The following is a 17995-nucleotide window of genomic DNA, read 5'->3' as shown; positions in this document are numbered from 1 at the left end:
GCAAGTCTCTTTATCTGTGGGGAGAACCGGAGGTCCTCGCTGAACCACACACCCAAATTCTTAGCTGGATTGCAGATAGACTTTGGCATGGGGTACACTGTAGGCCAGAGTGCCTCCCGATAATAAGGGGGGAAGGAGCCATACAGAAGTATCTCCGACTTGTCCTTGTTGCACTTAAGCTGCGAAAGTGCCAGGCATTTAAAAATGGCAGAAAGACAGTTTTTAGCTTGGTCTGGGGACAAGTCGTTTTCCTTCCAGGTGAAAAGGAGCTGAGTGTCATCAGCATAAGCTATGATCTTAGCTCCCAATTCCTCTGCTAAGTAGATCAGGGGAGTAACGTAAAGATTAAAGAGGAGAGGACTTAAAGTAGAGCCCTGTGGAACGCCCGTGGTCACCCTTCTAGGGGATGAGGAGATCGGCGGCAGCCATACTTGCTGAGTTCTATCCTCAAGAAATGATTTGAGCCAGCCCCAAGCCAGACCAGATACGCCATTACTTGAAAGACGAGTAATTAATTGACGGTGGGGCACCGTATCGAAGGCGGAGAGTTTAATTTGATTGTTCAGACCCCTTTTCAAACTTGAGCAGAGGTACTGTTATGATATCATTACTAAGTATTATGTATTTGTGTGTTTTATTAATGTACTTATGGTATGTTTAGTTATTGACAATGGAGTGTATCTTACTGTGCGTTATTTTCATTTGTAAGTTTCTCCTACATTCCATTTTCGTTGTCATCAGAGTTCTTGAGGTTCTGGTGGAACCTGGTCATACAGGCTGGTCTGGAGGAGAGGCAGGACGTTTATCTTGGAGCTGTGCAGTAGTGTTTCAATTTATAATACTCAAACTAACGTAATTGGATTCCAGGATCATACTTTACATACCGGCTCACGCAGTTTAAACCTGCGCCACCGCCTCTTCACATTATGCCGATGCAAAGCCATCGGATTCAAGAGGCGGTTTGTCAATTACCTGGGCAGTGGCAGACACTACCATGGCCGCAGAGGCAATGCATGCTGGTTTAGGAATTCTGCATTGCGGAACTTGGTGTTGCAGTTTGCCGTCCACGTGCTAGGACATTTTTAGGATTCCTTCCGGGCTAACCTGCATGGCAGTATAACAGGGATTCCCCAGGCAAATAGAACTGGAATAGTCACTAGGACTATTTTACACCCGGAGGGCAGGGCCCATTCTCCCGCTCCCCCAACATGAAAAAACCACACAAATTCCAACGCCTATCCCACATGCCTGGGGTGGTGGAAACAGCATGCAGACAGGAAAGAATAATAATCCTAGGAATTACCTATGCTCCACAGGTGAGGTTGCCCTTGTCCCTGTTCCCAGGCATTGGTAGTCTCCATCTCCGAGCCTACAATGCATGCCTTGGGCCATGATCAGTGGTATAACAAAGGCCCCGCAGACCCCGCGGGGTTAGGAGGGGGCCTCCAGCACTGGCAGGTCCATGGCATAAGTGCTCCGGACTGGGTCCGGAGCGTGGGGGGCCTCCTGCATTTGCTTTGCGTGGGGGCTCCCGGGCTCAAGTTTCGTTACGCCACTAACCATGATGGAATCCAAGGATCCATTATTTCTTAAGTAAAAGAGGTGCTGCTGGCGTGCTGTCCTCACAGATACCTGCTCTGACATGCTCTGAATTCAAAGGTGGGCAGAGGTGGCGATTCTGCGGATTACTTGTCTCCACTGCTGCTGCCTCTAAAATGGGGCGCCGGTGGGCGGGCTGGCGTTTGATGGGAGCAGGCTATTGAAACAATATTCTTTCAGTAGGGTTGCAGCAGGTGCTGCCGCACCCCCAGAGATCCAGGATGGAGCTAACAAGACTAAAGGCAATAAGGAAACTTACTTATGTATGTTTCTTTTTTTCAGCATTTGTTGTATTCTTAAAGACAATCAAAGGTTAGCACGGCAAAGAAGAGACAATCTTAAATTCTACAGTTTTTTATTTTTCAATAGCATCAATGTTCACATCTGATTGTCTGCAAAGGCATGGCCGTCTGTAATTACTGGGTCCAGTACAGCTTAAAGGATGCGCTTAGTGGAAGCTTTACTGGCACACACGAATGTCAAAACATTAACTGGTTGCATTTCTAAACTGTACAAATATTTCAAAATATTTGACTATTATTAAAAGTTGAGATGAGATAAAGTTGCCTCTGCTTTTTCCTCGTGTGATATAGCAAATCAAAAAGAATTCTGGTTTATTCTTTTGGGAATATCTAATGTTCTACACTTGCAACGGATCATTTGGCAGCCCATATATAAGTTTAATTTATAATATCATAGGCAGGTCTGACGTTTTACTGCCAATGCAATTTGGTAACTATACTCTTAGATATTGTTTGTGTTCTTTAAAAATTCGAATTATTTGTACTTCCATATTTTCAGTGTATGTCACATTATGCTATGCTATATTATAATGTAAAGTGCAATGCTGTTGTAGCATACATACACAAACAGGAAAACACATATCTTGCCACTCTACCTAAATTACATATTTGCTAGAAACTGCGCACAAATGTCTGTGTACGTAATGTATATCCCAGAGGCTGTACCAGTGTGCTGGTGGTGGTTGCATATTCAGGTCTTGTTGGTTTATGATGTAGGAAATCTGTATTTTCTGCATTGTCACACCAGATGTTTTGCCTTTATCAAAAGAGGCAATGTGTGAAGTATTTGTGCAATACATTGATTAAAGTAACACAGTGAAAACACCACAAAACGACTCCACACTAGTTTAGAAAAAGAGATAATCTTTATCTGTTTTAAATATGACCAAAACCACAAAAATCCAATTAGCATTTCTAAATTAATCAGTGAAAATGGTCAAAATGCAGTCACTCCTTTATACGGGATGCAGGCTGTCAGTTCAGCAATAATCTCAGGGCTAGCAGAGCTAGCGAATGTCGAACAAGTGAAATGGAAGGGTTCAAGGCCCTCCCGTACGAAGTGGATACATTGTTAGTCACAAAAAAAAACTGTCAACCTAGTGCTAGCACATGTCAGGGGGAGGTATGTGCTCCTCTGGGCCGTGGCGCAGCAACACAGTGTATAAAAATAAGGTTGAGTGCGGCGCACTTGGGACTGGGAGGGAAAGCAATTTACACCAGTCAATGCTCTAGGCCCCGCTGGTTCCTGTACCTGGTTTACTCAGCCAGGATGGTGATTTAGATCTGCGCGGTCGCTCTTGAATTGTATTTTGTAGGTCACACAGCGAATACCTCGACCCTTGTTAACCCCTTTTGCAGTATTGAAGTATTTTCTGGTCCTGCGACTTCACAACATGGGGCAATGCAGCAAGCCCTTGGAGTTACTTGAGGTTTGGTGAGGTTGTAGAGAGCAATTTCAATTGTCCCTCACTGAAGAGGTAGCAGGCCAACACAACAGAGCAAGTTGCAAAGTGGCAGTCCCTTCTGGCAGCACAGCAATCAGCAGACAGCAGGCCAACATAGTAAAGCAAGGGGCAAAGTGGCAGTCCCTCCTGTCAGCGCAGCTCCTCTTCTTGGCGAGTCTCACCAGGACCCAAAAGTGAACCGATTGGGGGGTGTCAGGGGTCTAGTACTTATATCCAAATGTGTCTTTGAAGTGAGGGAGACATCAAAGAAGCCTTTCACAAAATCACTGCCCTTCCTTTCCTGGCTCTGGGAGCACTACAGAAGGGAATGCAGATTTGTGTGTGGGGACAGGCACATACCTATTCAGGTGCAAGTGGCAACTCCATTTTCCCAATCTACCTCAGGAAGGCCCATAAGCCTGGTGATGGCCCATTAGGATGCAAATGTCTCACCCCAGCTCCCTTTGTGTGTCTGGCTAGACAGAATGCACAAAGCCAAGCTGTCACCCTAACCCAGACGTGTATTCAGAGACAGGCAGAGGCGCAGAATGGTTAAAGTAAGGAAATGCCAACTTTCTAAAAGGGGTTTTTTCAGACCTGCATTTTAAAAAACAACTTTACTAAAATATGTGTTTTTAAATTGTAAGTCCAGAGACACCAAACTCCAATTTCCTATCGGCTTCCCATGGGGAATTACACTTAAAAGATATTCTAAGGCAATCCCCATGTTAACCTATGAGAGAGATAGGCCTTGCAGTAGTGAAAAATAAATTTAGCAGTTTTTCACTACCAGGACACATATAACTCAAAAGTACATGTCCAACTTTTTAAATACACTGAACCATACCCATGGGGCTATCTAGAGCCCACCTTAGGGGTTACTTACATAGAATAAAAGGGAAGGATGGGGCCTGGCAAGTAGGTTAACTTGCCAGGTTGAAATCGCAGTTTTTAAACGCACACACAGGCTCTGCAATGGCAGGCCTGAGACATGGTTAAAGGGCTAATTAGTGGGTGGCACAATCATTGCTGCATGCCCACTGGTAGCATTTAATTTAGAGGCCCTGGGCACATACACTGCACTTTATTAGGAACTTACATGTAAATTAAATATGCCAATTGTGGCTAAGCCAATGGTACCATGTTTAGAGTACAGAGCACATGCCCTTTAGCACCGGTTAGCAGTGGCAAAGTGCCCAGAATCCTAAAGTCAGTAAAATAGGCAGTCAGGAGGCAAAACGTCAGGCAAAACCATGCTAAGGATGCCAGGTCTAACAATAAGGATGAGCTTGCAACCTGAAACTGATTGCACAAAGTGGCTTATAGATGTCATATATGTGCACCAAAGAGCAAGTAAACACCTGTGGTGATTGTTTACAAAAGCTTGTTGGAGTCTGATCAAAGAAGCACAAAAACACAATACTGACCCTGGGATAGGTGCATAGTGAGGATTGTGAGCATCTTGTTTCATACTCACACTCCAAAAGATGATTGTGTGTGCAGAAGTAGGTTCCATACTGAGGCTAATGAGGCTGTGTACACAAGTGCACCAAGGGAGAGACGATCTCTTGGGTTGCAGCACACAGAGGTGTCATAGCTGCATGTGTACTGGTGACTGTCTTTGCAGCTTTAAGGCACATGGAGACTTAGGGCCTGATTAAATGTTTGGCAGTGTAGGGGCGAGCCGCCACACCAGCGCATCAGTGGATAGCACAATAATAACACATGTCATTCTAATTTCTAAAGTGTGGAAACAAAGCATATGTGCTATTTGACGACATCTTTTTTTTTTTTTTTAATAATTTTATTGTTTTGTTATCAGTCCTTCTTTGGATACATTAGATGTCCTTTACAGAAACAGCTTATAAATGTACAAAGTAGGTCAAGGAATACAATTTCAATGAAATTTATAAAGTTGCCTTGTCAGAGTATAAGAAGACATTATCTCAGTCTGTATCCTATAATTGCACCTTCATTTGCAACATATTCAATGAACTCTAATTATTATGCCATGTTTTTGACATTACCAACACTTATAAAACAATCAAAGAAACCCCCCAGAAGTTAACTAACTGGGCCGCACAAGCAATATATTTGCTTATATATATTAATCCACGGTGTATCTACCTGTCGTTAGGAGTTATTTTCTTATTGAGCCCATTCTTGTATAGTGCACAAACACATTGTAGGTAGCAATGAGCTCTATACTTATTCCCACTATGCGACCAGTGGAGGACCCCATGATATCCATCCACCAATTTAAACTTGACAGAACTAGGTTATATGTTTGTCAGCGTGGCAGGCATTCAGTTTGTTTGTCCCAATCCAATGCCTTGAAGGCCTCCATTTGCCGACATGATTTGTGACAGATTTTATGTGGCCAAGAATGTAAAGACGAAAACCTCTGATGTGTGTAATCTGCACCCCGGGGCTAATTGTAATTCAGGTGAGAGCGATCATTTGCGCTTGATTCTGGATTAGCGACCCCATTAGAATGAGGGCCCTAGTTGTTATATAGTGCCAAGACTAAAGTGCACATAATCTCAGCACACTTTTAGTGCTTTGACTGTAGTATTTTCTTAGGAAAAATTACCAACACGCTTTTCAAAATCTGCTTTTTCAGCAAAAACCTGTACGCACACAGTGGCGGCTCCTCCATACGGGCGTTTGGGCGCCGCCCCCCTGCTTTCTCGCAGTGCGAGAAGGCAGAAACATAAATGGTAATAACTACCATTTATGTTTCTGCCTTCTCGCACTGCGAGAAAGCAGAAGTGCCTGATCGGGGGTGGGCGGTCCTGCTTGAGGGCAGGGGGGAGTGGCTTGCCCAGTGTTGTGCATAGGGACTGTTTGGCCGGCCCTGGGGCCGATCAAACAGTCCGTATGCACAACACTGGGCAAGCCACTCCCCCCATGCCCTCGAGCAGCACCGCCCACGGCGCCCACTCTACATAGCGAAAATGGTCCCGGCTGGGGCGCTCTCTACTGCGCCTCAGCGTTGTGATTGGCAGAGCGGAGGGAGGGAGGCTGCCTTTCATTCATGACGACATGACGACGAGAGCTTCAGGACGGCGGGAGCGGCAGTTTGGACGCATCCAGAAGCTGCGGTGTTGCAGGACGGAGCGGGAGTTGGAACGCATCCAGAAGATGTTGCAGGACGAGGATGGTAAGTTTTATAATATTCTTTCCCACCCGCCTCCACCCCCGTGACGACCCCCACCCCCATCATGCCGGCCGTTACTGTGAAGTTATGAATGTACAAAACTATTTTAGGCCCTCCTTAGGCCTAAAATAGTTATGTACATTCATTACTATTTTAGACCCTCCGGTGCCGTATCAATGCCAGTCAGGGCCGGCTTTAGGGCGGTGCGATCGGTGCCACCGCACCGGGTGCTGGAATCCTGGGGGCGCCGTGTTTGAAAGTTTATTATGCCTTTGAAGCACCTGCTGCAGCGTTTCTTTCACCCCGCAATTACCAGGCCTCACATAAATGTCAAGATAACTCGTGCCGCCATTGCTTCTAATTCTCATCAAGCCATTCCGTTTCGATAACAAAGAATTGTAAATGGAAGCTTTTTGGAAAAAACTGCCAGAGTGATGGCGCGTTCTTCTGATGGAAACAAAGGTTCATTTCTCAGAATTTCAGCTCTGTGTGGAAGTTGTGTCGCTTGTATTGGCGGATGGAAAAGGCTGCAGCCGAGGAGCGGTGCGCGCGTGAAGGCGTCTACGTCACCTCATACACACACCAATAGACCTTTTCTTCTCTGAGAATATCGTGTGATTAATTATCTTCCTGGAGAGAGAGATCAGCATTTTGTATAGTTGTGGTTTTGACTTAGGTGAAGTTAGTGCAGAGGGTTAATATGCCTGCTGCAGAGAACGTGTACCATGTAGATTACAGATGTAAACAGATCAGCAGGTTACTTGCAATGTATAATTTAAAGTCCTTAGTCCTAATATAGAATAGTGAGGTATTAACTTTCATCCTAGAACTGCATACACGCTGCAAAGTACAGAACATTGATCAATGTTGCAAAAAGGGTTAATTTGGCTAGAAATGGATTCTTATTATTAAAGAAAACTCCCAACTATGCTGTTTCTTTTTCGACTCTGAGTTTGTGCTTCTCCACACCAAGCACTCTTAAACTATGCTGCCTACCAGTATGGATGACATGTGACTCCTACACTTTTAGTCCTTTGGCTTACGTAACATTTCCTACACAGTGATTTACACATGTATGATTGAATGTCTGTGTGTAATATGCATGTGATGCAAAGTGCTCAGACACCCTGCACTGGTATGAGTGGCGCTATATAACTAATTCAATGCATCTGAGAGAGTGTGGTTATGGAGACTTGGTCACTGTTTTCGCCACCCAATCTTTGGCCCTAATGGAGACCTGAGGTGACATATAGTTCATCTTTCTTTGGCAATAAGGTCAGGCGGCTAACGCCAATGTTCCCTTTTCTTTTAAAATAATGCAGTCAGGCTAAATGGATGGCACGGGTGCAAGCAGGAATGAAGCACGATATGGGACAGTTTTAAATGTGTTTAATTATTTCAAGTCTACATATCCTACCTACTTTTATAAATATTCTTGCTTTCTGAAATGTGGTTTAACCTGCATCCTTTGGGCCTTTTTTTTTTGTTCTTCAAAATTTCCTTGGCGTGAGGGTCCTGCAGTTCCCCTTTAGTCAATCAGGCTCGCTATGACACAAAACACATTTAGACCCTTTTTTTACGCCCCACCACTTTCAAATGTCACCAGCCACCACTGTACGCACAATAAATATTAAGTGACTGCATATTACTACATTTAATGAAAAATAATACATAGCATATTTTCAACAAAGATGTTCACAAACTAATGAATGTACATTTATTACATTCAATTCACTGAGATTTCATTACATGGGTGGGAAGATGGGAAGCCTCCAGTGTTGGTATGAGTCAGGCTGGGTTCAGCGCTCTCCAGGTCTTGCTTGGCCTGCAGTCCTAGCATTCACAAAGTGACAACCTTACACAGTCGATAGGCAGCAGTCCCACCATTGACAAAGTGCCAACCTTGCACACGACAGGCTGGCTTTGCTCAGCCCGGGCACTATTCTGAGTGCTCCACGTGATGATCCCTGTTTATTTATTTGCGATCTTTAGGGAGACTAGGATGGCAAAATGCCGTAACCTATGCTCATGTGGAATAACCCTATCTTTTCTGAACCGGAAAGCTGTCTAAAATCTCTATCCATGCTCATTGTGATATTGGATAAACGGGGAAAAATAACTATATTATTTTTGATCCTCAAGACTCTGCTCCCATTTATGCCTTTAGCACTTGACCAAGAATGTGGAACACATTACTTCGTCGCCTTGCAAATAGGTAAAAATACAATTTATATTTCAGAGTTACAAACAGGAGTCCAATTCAACCCTCCATCATCACTTTCTGGTTTCTGGGATCCTGTCATATAATGAACCCATGTACACAAAGTCTGCACACAGAACTCCATGTCGAAGAAGCTCTTGGTCTAATGAGACGGTTCCCAGTAAAGTGCTATGTTGTTTGTTGGAGCCAGGATTGTGCTGGATATGAAATATCTAAAAAATGGACAGTAGTCTGAGAGCTTCTGTGATTAACTAACAACAGACATCTTTGGACTCAGGATTTTTAGCAAGAACCTTAGTACCAGGTGTTAGCAGATCAGAGCTCTCAGTGAGGTTATTAAAAGCAGAGCTCTTAGAAAGTCCCAATAAAACCAGAGCTCTGAGTAAGTATCAATATTAGATCCTAGTGACTTTTGCCATATCTGGAGCAGTCTTCAGTTCATTTAATTTTTAGAGCAGATATCAAAGATATCAAAGCATTGCATAACACTTAATTATCAAGAGAAAAACTATGAGTGTCTTTCGATATTAACAAGACTGAAACAATTGTAGAAAAGGTGTAATATCACATTGTTTATTCACAGAACAGTACCGTACAGAGTGACCATTTGCACCATTTTAAAAGGCTGAACTAAAAATGTAAAAGTAGCCTTAGCTAACATTATCAAAGGGTACCACCATCTTCAGTATTAACATAAGCCCTTCGTCACAAGTTTGTCAGAACAGAGTGGCGTATTTACCCCATGAAAATACGCAGGATCCAGAGAAGGCAGTACTGCGTCTGGTTGCCCTCCTCTTGACTGAACAGAAATAAGACGGAGACCCTGCGCTGAAGCAAGAACAGTTCCTTCTTCATTATTTAAACTCCATCCTCTAATTTACACTTTCCTAATTTTAGAATAGAGCTGGTGTCTGACCTGTTAGGTTCAGTTATCAGTGGTACAAGCAACCTCTTTTTCCAGCTTTTCCTCTCCCTTCCCCCAGGTTTTCCAGTGTGGGTGGAGCCCTGGGCTAAGTGGTCCAACGTAATGGTATAGCTGTCTCTCAACTCAGGACTCAACATCTTGCCCTTCCAATAAGAGGGAAGATCATAACCGTTCTCAGAGTCTAATGGTTGCCGGTGACTTGCCATGAGTGGTGTACACAAATTGAGATGCATGAGACGTTTGATCTTCAATTTTAACTGTACATTTTGTAGACTCAGTTGACAATAAGTACTGGAGTGCTGTAGACACAGTGGGCCATATGTACAAGCAGGTATCAAGCTCCTATCGCCATGGGAACGTCACTTTTTCGACATTCCTGTGGCGTTAAGCCTCGCCTTATTTAAAAGGCAGCATTCAACCACTTAACGTGGCTTAACGTTGCCTTGTAAATAAGGCCCTCTTTCAAGCTATGCTTAGCATGAAAGGGGTGGGCAGTGGGTGTTGCGGTGGGTGTTCCACCACAACACCCATTGATTTTGACGCTGCCCCCTATTTACAACGGTGGCGTATATAGGAGGCAGTGCCAAAATTAATACCAGAGAAAACCAGGTCATAACGTGGCGAAACGAGGAGAGATGCTTTATTTCTCCTCGTTTTTGCTTTTTCCATGTGTGCTGCCTTGCGCAGCACACATGGAACAAGCAAAACGATTTGGATTGTTTATGTCCAGGAATGTGACCCCTGCTGCACATAAACAATCTTTAAAAAAAATGAAATTTTGTAACTTCAATGTGTACTGCATTAGGCACACATAGAAGTGACAAAACGGCATTTAAAGATTGTTTATGTGCAGGAAGAGACACCTTCCTGAACTTAAACAATCTTCCCCTGCACGCAGATACCCTTAAACTATGGTGCAAGGGTGCCTGCGTCGGCGCTAGGCTGCTAATTGTAGCGCCAGTGCAGGGAGAAACGCAAGGCTGCACCATATTCTTGTAAATATGGTGCAGCCTTGCATTTCTGAAGTGGCGGAATGAGGCGTTAAGCCATGACGGCTAACGCCTCACTTCGCCACTTCTTTGTACATGCCCCAGTATTTCTAAAGGTGAGACGTTGCAGATGATAAAATGCTGGCCTTTTCTGATATATAATAATTTCTTTGCCCTCAAGACTTGTCTGGCATATTCCAAGCTTGCATGCCCATGTTCAATTTTATATGTTATTTAGTTATTGACTCTATGCACACAATAAACCAAACTCTGCCTTGCGGCAAAAGGCAACATTGGAGGTTGCAGAGGAACAAGACTAAGACATGGCAATTAACCTAATAACCATTTGCAGAATTAAAGTAAGGACGGATCCCTCTGAATATGAAGAGAAAGATCATTCCAGAATCTGGGTTCCAGTAGAGAGAACCTACAATCTCCACAAATTTTGTATTTTGTTCGCACCAATATCTTGGGAATTTTTTGCCTAAGAATCCAGAGAATTGAACCATGACAATATCTTAACACTAGAGTTAGTATCCTAAAATGGACCATTGAGATACATGAAAGCCAATGATTTTACTTTCTTAGTCGGTGAAACTGCATCCAATTATTAAAGGCGAAAAATGTGGTACATCTCAATACAGCACAAAAGGAGGGTGCCCTTCCTCATTGGGAGGGAGTAAGGCTGTCAGAAGGACCTGGCAGGTAGACCAGAGGGATCCAGGAGGATTTGAGTGATCAGATCTGAATGCCCTTACAGACCAGAAGGGTTTCATGCTTCATCATTGGGATGCTCCTCTTCGGGCCGACGCTGCAATGCCCGACGGGCCCCTCTTTTGATCTTTAGCGTATTGATAAATGCAAGTGAAGGGGTGTTAAAGTGTAGGGTGATGTGCAGGTGATTAAAATATCCTAAGGGGTGGGGAGATTTTTATTAGTAAAGTGGTCCCCATGACAAAGTAAAAACAAGGGAGCAATCACTGGTAATGATGTACCAAGACAGCTTCAAAAAGGGTGACATGCAATCAACATGTTTCATGTCTCAATGCCTGGAGGGTCAATGGTATTTCATCAGGACAAGGTATGTATGCCTACCCTACAACTGATTGGAAACCGGGGTAGTGAAGTGAAGGTGTCCAATCATAAACAGTTCTACTGCACCGAACTGTTGAGAAGAAAAGCAGGAAGACAGCCTTAAGTGAGAGACGCCATGGATGCAGGTGGCAGGCACTCGACTCACAAAGGGCAAGGTGACATCTAAATATACATTTAAGGCAAGATACTGCCCGTTGGTACAGCATATGTCAATGGTGTGGCTAATAGCCATCCTTTACAGAGTGCACAGCTAAAAACACATATGACACACACACATAAATCTGTTCATTAGTGGTTAGACACACATGAAGGGTAGTAATATAAAAAACATCAGCAGTGGTGTTTGGCAACAATGCCACTATTTCCGCCAATGTGATATCACCCAGGGTATTTTACTGGGCATTTATGCATAGTACTAGGCAGTGGTAAGGGTTAATGTTGACTTACCCATTAGTAGAGGTAATAGTGCCCCTTAGGTAGGGCAGAGGACCGTGCCTAGGTGCAGGGAAAACTGGTGAAAAGAAGCTGTAAGGCAAAGTCATAGAGCACAGGAGCATAGATGAATAAATTACATACAAAATACTCACGTGGACCATGCGCTTATTGACCCGAGCCCTACCATCCTCTGCCGATCTGTAGGTACCGACAGAGGCAGGGCAGAGTTTTTATGTGGTCATGCTGCTCGATAATTGGTCAAAGGTGCGCGACACACTCCACAGCAGGTGCTGGAGTTTCTGATGAGATGCAGCTAGAGTAGCAGGGAGGATGAACACACCTGTGCGTGGCGAGCAGACATCATGAATTCATAGAACACAGTGCTCTGCTAACTGCTTAATTAGTGACACAGCAGCAATATTTGGCAGCCATATTGGGAGACTAATAATATTGGTATAGGCCATTTTCTGAGAAAACCCAAAGTGACCGAGTTACATATTTTAAAGAAAAATTATGAAAAATGTACGCAAATTGTTTGGCAATGTAAAGGAGAGAGACAGCATGCGCAAGCATGCATTGGGAAAATCACAGAATGCGCTGCTCTGTTCAATTCGTGAAATGGCTGCGATGTTTGGTAGCCTAATTTGGAGAATAATAACGGTGTAGGCCGTTCACCTGAGGTTAGCCAAGGTGACCAAGATACATATATTAATGAAAATGATTTTAAATAAAGAAAATGAAAGCTGTTAGTTTGGCAATGTACAGGAGGGAGACAGATGGTCCGGTAGCTCAAATAACAACCAGGATTTAAAATAGAAAAAATAATTAGCAATGTGAATATAGAGTGGGAGAGAAGGTAAAGGCCCTCGATACAGAATGAACGTGGGCTTCCCAAGTTCACAATAATGTGGCATATTTGTGTATCCACAGATAGTGCACATGTCAGTGAAAAAGCTGCTCATTGTCATGCCCATGTGGGCATTAAGTCCGGAGAGGTGGAGGGGGTGCCGCCTGCCATAACTAAGACATGCTAGCTCCTGTGGCATGATTGTGAAGTTCGTTCCAGGGTATGTCATCATTCAACCACTGTGTTGCGGAATGAAGTTTGCTTGTCCTACTGGGTATTTACCTTTAAGATCATGTGTGTGGTGGGTTTCCAAAAAATAAGCGCTCATCTTCGTGGTGCTACATTTACATCAGATAGCACTGCATGTTTAGTAATTCTGGTTTTGACTGGTGTAGTGGTCATGCCTATGCATACAGGGGCAATGAATAAGGTATACACCATTTTTGGTGTTGCAGTTTGTGTGGCCCCTTTGTGTCTAAGTATGTGTGTTGTCTAGTGTGATCTCTTTTGATGTCTCTGTGTGAGGTGACAGATCCCACACCAACCACAGGAAAAGTGTATTGTGATAGGGGGGTGGTTCCACAATGTGCGTTGCTCGGATCTCGGTCTGGCCAGGGGTCTGGCATGTACTAGAAAGTCTCGCAAAGTGTGTTTAAACGCAAAGCTTGGTGCGGAGATGTTCAGAGTCCCTGAATACAGTATAGGCCAATGTTTCCGTTTGTAGCAGGAGGGCAGGGAAAAGGGTATGGCCTGACACTTCATCATAACCCAGAAAAGTTTGCTCATGACCTCCTCTACCATTTATCACACATTCCTAATTTTCCTTTTTGTAAAAATTACATTCCAGCCCATTGATCACACTTTATCCAGACCGAGCCAGAGATTACGGTTCGAGCCGGAGAATACTGCCCTAGCCGGAGAGTACGGTCCGGGTGCAGAGAGTACGGTCCGGGTGCGGACGTAAAGTTAGGAGTCATAAGTGATTTCTGTGAATATCAAAAATCGTAAGTGCCTCCTTGAATACCAGAAGTAGTAAATTTAGGATTAGTTCTGTGAATCGGCCCCTCTGTTTTGATGGCATTTAGCTTGAGGTGGTTACAGATCAGCCAGTTTTGTGTTTTTTGTAAGGATGCGTTGAGAGACCTAATATCTTCAGGGGCAAAGATTTTTAGGTAAAGTTGGGTGTCATCCGCATACATGTGATAGTGGATGTTGGAAGAATTCAGCAATTCAATTAAAGGTTCCAGAAATAGGTTAAAGAGAGTAGGTGTGAGCGATGACCCCTGGGGGACCGTTAGTGTGACCTGTGAAGAGTTGGATAGGGACATATTGACCTTCATTCCTTGGGTTCTGCTGTAGAATAAAGAAAAGAACCAGTTAAGAACGGACCCTGATAACCCTATCCTACGTTCAAGTAGATCTAAGAGGCTGTCGTGTTTGACTGTATCCAAGGATGATGAGAGGACAAGGAGGATGAGAGGGCAAGATTAATTCTGATTCAACATTTTTAGGGCATCATCAACTATATGAGTGAGCACCGATTCAGTATTGTGGGACTGGCAGAAGCCATATTGGAATTGATCTAGGACGCTGAATTGTTCAATGTGGTTGCACAGTTGTACATGGACACATTTTTCAAGGAGCTTCGCCAGTGTCGTCATGTCAGAGATTGGCTGGAATTGTTTTGGGATCTGCGTGATCCACTGTGGGTTTTATCAAAATAGGGGTAACCTGCCCAGCTTAAAGGCAGTCAGGGATCGATCCTTGGGGTAGTGAGGCACGGACTACATTGGTCCAGAGAGGGAGTAGGGACATTTTGACTGAAGAGATTCGCTGGTAGGGGGTTGCTGAAGTGGTTTGATGTTTTTAGTGCTGTTAGTATTTTGAGAATGATGCTTTCATCGAAGGTTTTGAATGTGCTCCATGAGGCATTGTTTTGGTAGTGTGAGCTGAGAGACATGGTGGTTCAGAGATCCCAAGCAGGGGTGTGCTAATATGAGTTGTAAGAAGCAGGGGCTCCCTAACTGTGTGCAGGTCTCTTTTTCCATGAACAAAATGCAAAATGCGGCATACGGCCGATTGCAGGTAAGTTACGAAAAAAATTAAGAAAACTAATTTTGTTGCGCGCACTGCATCGCATTTGGCGATGCTGCGCGCGCAATGAAATTCGGTTTCTTTCCGTAACTTACCTGCAATCGGCCGTATGCCGCATTTTGCAACCCCCCACCCTGCCCCACCTCTGCCCCACGTCACCGCCCCGGTAACACGCCCTATACGGGCCGTCGCTGGTATAAAGGGGCATTACTGTGGGTTCCTGAGGAAGGCCTGCAGAGTCAAGATAGCCTTGTGAGGGATCATGTTCATTATTAGTTAAATAATCTTTGATGGTAGAGAAGGTTGTAGGAAGCTGGCTCTGTATATACTATACCAAAGTAAGGTATAGTGAGCACAGAGTCCAGTGGATCCCCAGAGGTTTTACTGAGGCTAATGTATATAATACTAATGCTCTTTTTTAGGGTGGTGTTGGTGAGCTGTTAGGCTTATCAGAAGGCAGACCTAAGCGTTTGTTGTACAGACACAGATAAGCAATGATTACACACACACTCAATGACTAAATCAAAGACCAATAGTTTGTAAAAATATTACTTTTAATATATTTATTTGATAGAACCAAAGATACTTTGTTGCAGTAAAATAAGTTTTGAAATATCACAGTTTTTCAATGTAAAACGTGTAGAATGCAGCACACATAGAAAAAGGAAAAAACGAGGAGAAATGAAAAACATTTCTCCTCGTTGCGTCTCCCTAACACCACCCTTAGGGTGGCGTTAGATTCTGACGTATTCCCAGGGTTATCAGTTCTCAAAAATCTGGGAATGCTTCAGATTCCTTGGGTGTTGTGTAGGAACACCCACAGCAACACCCATGGAACGCTCCTTTCACGCAGTGTTGTGCATAAAAGTGGCACACATCTACAAGGCCATTAAAAGCCACATAAAGTGGCTTTAGTGGCCTTGCAAATATGCCGGGTCACGTTGCGCCACCAGAACGTCAAAAAGTGGCCTCATTAATGAGGCCCAAAAGCTCCTTTGGATGGATTAAAGACAGAAAAAGAAGAAAGCAACAAATAATAGCAAGGCAACTGAGAATGGCACGAAAGCCATTCAATCTTGAGCAAGTATTGGTTATGTAGACCAGAGATCTCCTAAGTCGCCCTAGAGGGCTGCATCCATGCCAGATCTTTAGCATATCCCCATTTAGATAAATGTAAGCAGGCACCCTATCCCCCATACCCTTTTTTGAAAACAAAAAGTTTGCTGAGCGGCTGCATAAAACATGGTGGCCTCTCAGTGAACGTTCAGTGCCTTCAGAGAAGCTCTGTGTTGGCAGCTCCTCTGAAGGCATCGAGATCTCAGCATGGCCAGTAGAGATCTCTCAGTGCGGTGGGAGCTTGTCTTGTCAGGGTGACAGAGGTAATGACCTATGTTATGCTCCCGCTGCTCAGTTAGGCTGAATGGACATTTCCTTGCCACTGTAAAATATTTTAATCTCCAGTGCCCTCATTCCTGTGCAAATCATACAGGATAAAACCTGATTTACACAAAATGTATCACTCTAACAACTGAATTCTCAGATGCTGAAAAGATGGATACTTAATGCTGCTTAGCCAAGCCGGTAAACAAAGGGCGCTTAGGCTTGCACTTCAAGAGCTCATGTAAAAGCCGGTTCAATACAGATATGTATCGTGTCTGTCCAGGAATATTACAATGATGCCCAAATATCCCATAACAAAACAAATTGAATTACCGTGAGAGTTCAGCAAGGACATAGAAGGAGCTTCTTCAACAGGCACCTCATTGTTAGGAATTCCATCCGCAAAGTAGCCAGAACCTACAGAATGAGAAAGAATATTGGGTTTTTTGTATTGTCATTATATGTTTAGTTCACCTAACCTATTTTTGTTCATCATTTTTATCGTACAAGGAAAAATACTATAACATTAAACACGATTTTGCATGCGCACCCTAAAAACCATAGGACCCGCTCTCTATATTTTCAGTGGAGGGCCATAAATGGCCCCAGAATGGCCTTTGTATCTATATTTTGGTTGGCAAGGCTAGCGACTGATCACGATATTCCAACTTGAAACTCTTCGAGGCATGCATATAATTCGGATTTTGGATTTCTTGTTTTCGGTGTTTATATATTTATTTTTTGATTCAGTTTAGTCGTTTTTTCAGTGTTTTCACAATTTCTAAAAATCAGTGTTTTCTTGAGCGTACACAAACAAAATTTGCTGGAGACAGTGCTTTTCCAGGATTTACAAAATATATTCACAGATACAATTTTTACTGTAACAGGGCCTGTTTCTCTCTCACTTTAAAAACAGGAAGTCGGGAAATACAAACAGAACAGTTCTCTGATGTTATCCATCACGTGCACCTGTGGACACAGAGGTACACAGAGGTACACAGAGGTGAGTCGGCTTTAGGCACAGCTGACTATCAAATGTTCCCATCTCCCAGGCACCTTAGCACTGCTGACGCTAATGATCTAACCCTTTGAACACGCCCCCCCTCCCCCCCATACAATGAACAGGTGTCTCAGAATACTGAATCTCTCCCCTGGTTCATCGTGTGCCCAAGATATGGTCTAGACACGTCATGTTGGACCCGCCTCCGTGTCCAGACCTGCTGCTCAGTGAGTGCACCCGGGGCAGCTTTTAGATTCACCATCTTTGTGCTCTTGCCTTGAGACACGTGGCAAGCTTGGAAGTACTTGATGCATGCACAGAAACTCACATGCTCATTGGGAGCGACATGGTGTCCAGCTGCTGCAGCTGCTCGCTGCTGATTGCACATTTCTCAATGAATGTTCCCACTTCCACCTCCTTAACAGCAGCAGGAGAAGAAAAACCATCCGAGGTCAACAGTCACTTAAAATTCAGCTTTCGCGTTCCCTACAATTTTCACAGAG

The 17995-nt window shown here is 43.9% G+C and overlaps 1 protein-coding gene across 1 annotated transcript in view; it reads right to left on the bottom strand.

Moving 5' to 3' along the window:
• The window catches only part of SRPX2 (sushi repeat containing protein X-linked 2), a 424745-nt gene that overhangs the window by 125526 nt on the left and 281224 nt on the right, over nucleotides 1-17995 (bottom strand). The window contains exon 3 of the mRNA XM_085607790.1: nucleotides 16826-16909. Coding sequence (XP_085463916.1) covers nucleotides 16826-16909 — 84 coding nt within the window. The remainder of the gene's footprint in view (nucleotides 1-16825; nucleotides 16910-17995) is intronic.

Source organism: Triturus cristatus, chromosome 5_2 (assembly GCF_964204655.1).
Source record: "Triturus cristatus chromosome 5_2, aTriCri1.1, whole genome shotgun sequence".
In the NCBI taxonomy this organism is placed as follows: Eukaryota; Metazoa; Chordata; class Amphibia; order Caudata; family Salamandridae; genus Triturus; species Triturus cristatus.
This window is presented reverse-complemented; position numbering and strand designations above follow the sequence as displayed.